The 5442-nt window shown below is 34.5% G+C and overlaps 1 protein-coding gene across 1 annotated transcript; it reads right to left on the bottom strand.

Moving 5' to 3' along the window:
* Positions 1 to 1978: 1978 nt before the first annotated feature.
* Positions 1979 to 4338, bottom strand: LOC132550268 (alpha-(1,3)-fucosyltransferase C-like). The gene is made up of 2 exons (XM_060214314.1): positions 4310 to 4338; positions 1979 to 3128 (listed from the first exon to the last, which is right to left on the bottom strand). Exons 1-2 carry the CDS (start codon positions 4336 to 4338, stop codon positions 1979 to 1981), a joined length of 1179 nt encoding a protein of 392 aa, XP_060070297.1.
* Between the last annotated feature and the right edge of the window lie 1104 nt (positions 4339 to 5442).

Below are 5442 nucleotides of genomic sequence, written 5' to 3'. Positions count from 1 at the left end.
GATTAAGATTATATGTTAAAGAATAGGGAAAACTGTCTTAAATTTGAGAAAATTACTGTAATTAATACATTGATAATATCCTAAATAACATATTTAGTCTGTACACAGGCGATCAGTTCAGAACAAGTGAAGGAATTTGATCGTCTGATATATATTTTGATATGGAATGGAAGTGAGAAAGTTTAGAGAGAGTTAATGATTTTTGTAATTTAAAAGGGGGACTTGTCATCCCAGATATTTGTGTGTCACATAGAGACATTATGTTTTTGACATGGGCTGTAGTTTAATCCTCACAGGCAATTTTGAAGTCAGAAATTATTACCGATACTGATGTACGAGTATTTGGAAAAAAATGATCGATATTCTAAATGAAGTTTTGAAAGAATCAACCAAATCCAAAATATCAGTGTGTCGTGGATCAAATCTCTAGGTTATTGTTTTTTGTAAGTCGAATCTTTTTAATAAATAAGTGTGTCAATGTTGATTGCCAGCATTATGTTTTTTGTAAAATCTTTGACTGTTTTAAAATATAACACTATTTGTGTGTCAGTGTTGTTTGTATCGTTAGCGTTATTGTTTTTTGTATCTTTGACTGTAGTTTAATCCTCCTAATACTATTTGTGTGTCAGTGTTGACTGTATCTCTAGCGTTATTGTTTTTTGTATCTTTGACTGTAGTTTAATCCTCCCAATACTATTTGTGTGTCAGTGTCATAGTTTTACTTTAAATGTATTGCATGGATATATCCAATCTATGACGGATTTTTAGTAAAGTCATCAGGTAAAGTTTGTTCAAGAAATAAAGAAATTTATCTCTTTATCGTGATGAACCCTGTCATTATTTTATTGTTCAGACAAAATCGAACGAAATAATATTTCCACCATTTCGCCTTGGGCATATTTTTAACTCATTTTACAAAGTAAGTGTTTTGAATAAGGGAAACATGTACTTGTCCTTTTTTTAAAAATTAAAGGTTACAGAAATAAGTACAAAAATCCCAGCAACTAAATGCCATATTTTCAGAAGTTCAATATAAACTCGTTTTGTTATTGAGATTAATTAGTAATACTTTCTACATTTAGATAGCGATTATCGTCAAGCTAAAATTAATCACATTCCATTACGACGTTTTATACAAAAAGTCAGAATTTTACCTAAGTCATTCATTTCATTACTGTTTTAAGTAGTAAAAAGCTTAATCAACTTGAAAACACTTGGTCTTTTATAATATCATGGTTTAATACACTGACATTTTAGATCACGATGAAAGTTACACTTTAAAATAAAAAGAAATTCGTCTCCATTGTCATCTGAGTTGCAAAATTCGTAGGTCCCTCTGAATGTTTCTATATCTTTCCTATTTTATATTCAAATTATCTGAACTAAGTCTAAAGCAAGCTTCGAGTATAAGTTATTATTTAAAAAAAAACATAATTGTAAAGAAAAATTGTCTATCAGATTTCGGTAACAGAAGCCTTTCTGAGTTGTTTGAATATTTGCCAATAATTCCTGTCAATATCAAAAAGTCTTGGCAAAATAATTAAATGTGTATCTTTATCAACACAATCCCAAAGATAAGTTAAAACCAATGTGTTAAGTTCAGTACGAATATCTAAAATCCAGCTGCCAGTCAACACAAGTCTTTCCTCGAAACATTCCATATACTGTTATATCGTTTGTTTAATCAATGCTTAGACTTCCGGTTCGACATCAATGTCAATAATGTCATAATCAAGAGATTACCTGTTTGCTTTCTAGTTTGTCAGCTCTTTCATTGCCGGGAACACCAATGTGGAAAGAGATATACAATAGTTCTACAGCGATATCCTGTTCATTTAATATTTGTAATAAACATAAAATCAAATTTAAATCGACAGATCATTGAGCTATCTCCAGTGTCTATAAATTGTAGTGCAGAAACACTGTCTGATGGGATGACTGCCCAGTTTAGTTTGATCTATCATTTTAAAGAGTCAACTTATTTATGTAGATCTGTCGGTTCGGTACAAATTTTGTCATCAGGTGACCCAAAGACCCACTGGTTGATATCCTGGTATAGTCTATGGTAACGCGTATAAACATCCGGCTTCTGCATTCGATTACAAAGTTCACAAAACGGAAAATAATGATCAACTCTAGGTTGGTAATGTAGTCTCCATTTGAAAAATTGTGAGTGTGATGTTTGATTTTTACTTAGAGTGTTAAGAAAGCGTCCTAAATGGTCGATACCCCTGTGATCACTGGTATCGATAAATGATCCAGGTGGAAGATATAATTGGTACATCCCTTTAAAACCACGAGTAATCGGCACTGAGTCATGTTCGTGAAAGTAGATCTTAAAAGCCTTTTCTGTAATGTAATCCCTGCATAAGGAGTTTTCGAATGATAAGTAAAACTTGTATGGTGACAGACATTGGCGATCTCTATTCTTGTCGCACCTATTGATACCACATGCTCCAAATACATCCACACTATGCGTGCCTCGAAGAGACCTAACGTACTCCTGTCGTTTACTCTGTGTCCTACAATGGGACACAAACCAAGCTGTGGAAGGTACTTTCTTAAGTTTAGGGAATTTTGTCGAATTATGTACAGTGACAAATTTCATGGTTGTGTTTGGTAGCCGTGCAGAAGGATTATCAACACTTCGAAATTCTCCATACATATGAGGGAAATCTGAATCCCGCCGATATGTCATCGTCCAGTTAAAAAGCCCACGCCATTTTGTTATGTGGTTATGGTTAGGAGGTGCCTCCTTGCCATGAAGGACCCAGATTTGACCTCGTTTCTTAGGCACTGGTTTTGGGCCAAGACGAGGACCGAAAAAGATGACAACATCTTTATCATGGTAATGACGACTGCCAGTAGACATCGAACAGTTACTCGGACATCCTCTCAAAGCAATGTTTTTGTTAAACCACTCAGGAGGGTTATAAAATTGGATATGTACTTGACGTGACATTGATTTGGTGTGCTGAAGTACCGTTACATCATTAATGATTTTGTGTGGCATTCCAATGGCTGATACCATCCGCGGGATGTTTGCTAGAATGTCCGACTCCATACTGATGACTAGGAGGATAGCGGAAGGAATGAAGGTCACCGACAGCACGATAGCCATAACATGTCTGCAAGTAAATAATAAACATAAGCATTTGATAAAAAAACTGGTATCGCAGTACATACATTGTTAAATTACAAAATATCTTACAAAATGACAGCGTTAATGAACCAGGATAACTATGAAGGTCACGGGCCTCTCTAAGCCAATATGAAGAAGATTCCCCTCGGTTAACTCTCTCCAATAGGCGACACATCTGTAATGCCGCAAAGTGAGCGTGCAGCTAGTGAACTGGCAAATCAGTTCAGGGTGACGCGCTGGCTAGGAGGAAATTCATCTATACATGTGTAAAAAAGCTAATTTTCATGTCTTCTTTACTTATCATAGATTTACAAATTTAGTCCGGTCCTCGAACTCTAGGGCATCAAATCGCCTATCTTAGACATTCTAAACTATATATATATGATTTTCAACTTTTTTCTTGACAGAGATTCACAAGCGCTTGTAATCATATTGCATTTTAATAAAAGATAGTATTTTAGAAGACATTGCTATCTGCGAAATCCTGTCATGAATTTCGGAATTCAGTTTCCCGTGGATAACACAAACGTAAATCATTGTTGAGTTATAGTTGTCTCAAAAATGATGTGCAGAGACTATCTTTAGATTATTTAAAAGGCCGGTTAATTGATGTCACTTAAATGATTAAGAGGCATGTTTTTGTTTATTGCTTATTATATTTATTATTATTTATAAAATTCACATATTATGTATCCACCGCAATATATGTATCATGGTTGAGGATAGACCAATTCCTCTTCATTGAGTCCAAGTTTCTAGTCTATATGTTAATGACGACATGATACTGTTGATTAAATATCAAATATGAAGCATGCGTATAACAGGGACTTGGCATATAGGCACATTTGGTGTTATATGATATCATTACAAACTTAAAACGTACTGAACATTGATACCTATGATTATATGTTTGATGTTTGTATTTCAGGAGAGGTGTTAACTAGTCTTCACATCTCTGGATAAGTTAACTGTCAACGGCAACTTTTCAACCATTTTGAGCATAAATACAATCTTACATAATTGGTAAGTAAATCGACTATCTGTTATGTTTCTACAAGTTGGAACCTGAAATATTCAGAATGGAAGGGGGCATATTGGAAAAAAACCTAACAAAACATTAATAGAACAAACAATTAGTGTGAATTAATAAGTATTAATTTAACTTACCTGTCTGTACAAAATCCTTGTAAATCCATGATGTCGTGTTCCTCCACATATGTTTACATATGCGAATATTTTAAACAGTTAAGACTTTATACACTAAAGTGTACCTGTCATACGAGGTCAGTGATTTTATCTAATTATTACCGATGTACGTTTTAGTCAACGTTAATGGCGACTCTTTCTGAATACCATTGTATACCCGTCCGTGTGTAGCCAACAATCTTAACATTGATAGCACAGGCATGGCTGTATTTAAAGTATATACACATAGACAGAGTACCCGACCTATATCGGATCGGAACTCTATGCGTATAGCAGGACAACTACCTTCCACATCAACCTCCTGACTAAATCATACAATCGGGCAGATTGGTGGATCCAGACAAAATTATTATCCTTAATGATGGCTCTGGACTATATAAGGAAGGTCTTAGACCAACTCTCATGTTTTGTTAAAATATCCAGCCTGCTGGCTCCATTACTGAGAGTAGACTTCTAATCCGTCACATCAGAGATGGAGGATACTCTCCAGTTTCAAATGTTTTGAAGTTCAATAAATACAATAATACAAATAGATTTTCGAACAGACAGATTGTATACGCCCCTATTTGTGGATGTCCAGCATTAGCATGATACCACCAGAAGACCAACTGGCAACTGCAAGCATTCTTTTTCCTAGTTAGAGCAAGCCCGAATCAGTTGCGGTAGATGATGCTGAGACAGCAAATAACTAATAAGAAAGAAAACCCAGAAAATGATAAGTTTGTAGAATTCATCTATATCTAACAACCAAAATGATGTATTTCCTTGGAACACTTCAGGTCAGTCGCAAATAAAACCTACGATATGTAAATATATCCACTTTATTCTGAAAAATATATAATAATAATAAAATAGTTTGAAAGTTACAGAATGTGACCATTATAGATGCACTCTATTTTATAGCAGATCTTTATGCTCTACTTAATGCAAAAAATGCAAGCTTATTATGCAAATATAGAAATGTTAAGCGGCAGATTGGGCGAAGCATATGAAAATATCCCAACAGCACGGACACAATTTATCAGAAGTATAATGTGGTATAGGAGATAGATATTACAACGTTAACACCTTTCACAATATACATCGAGCATGTG

Source organism: Ylistrum balloti, unplaced genomic scaffold, assembly GCF_031769215.1.
Source record: "Ylistrum balloti isolate Yb309-2 unplaced genomic scaffold, AGI_CSIRO_Ybal_v1 Utg370114, whole genome shotgun sequence".
In the NCBI taxonomy this organism is placed as follows: domain Eukaryota; kingdom Metazoa; phylum Mollusca; class Bivalvia; order Pectinida; family Pectinidae; genus Ylistrum; species Ylistrum balloti.
The sequence above is the reverse complement of the archived record's forward strand: the minus strand, read 5'-3'. Positions and strand labels throughout refer to the sequence as shown.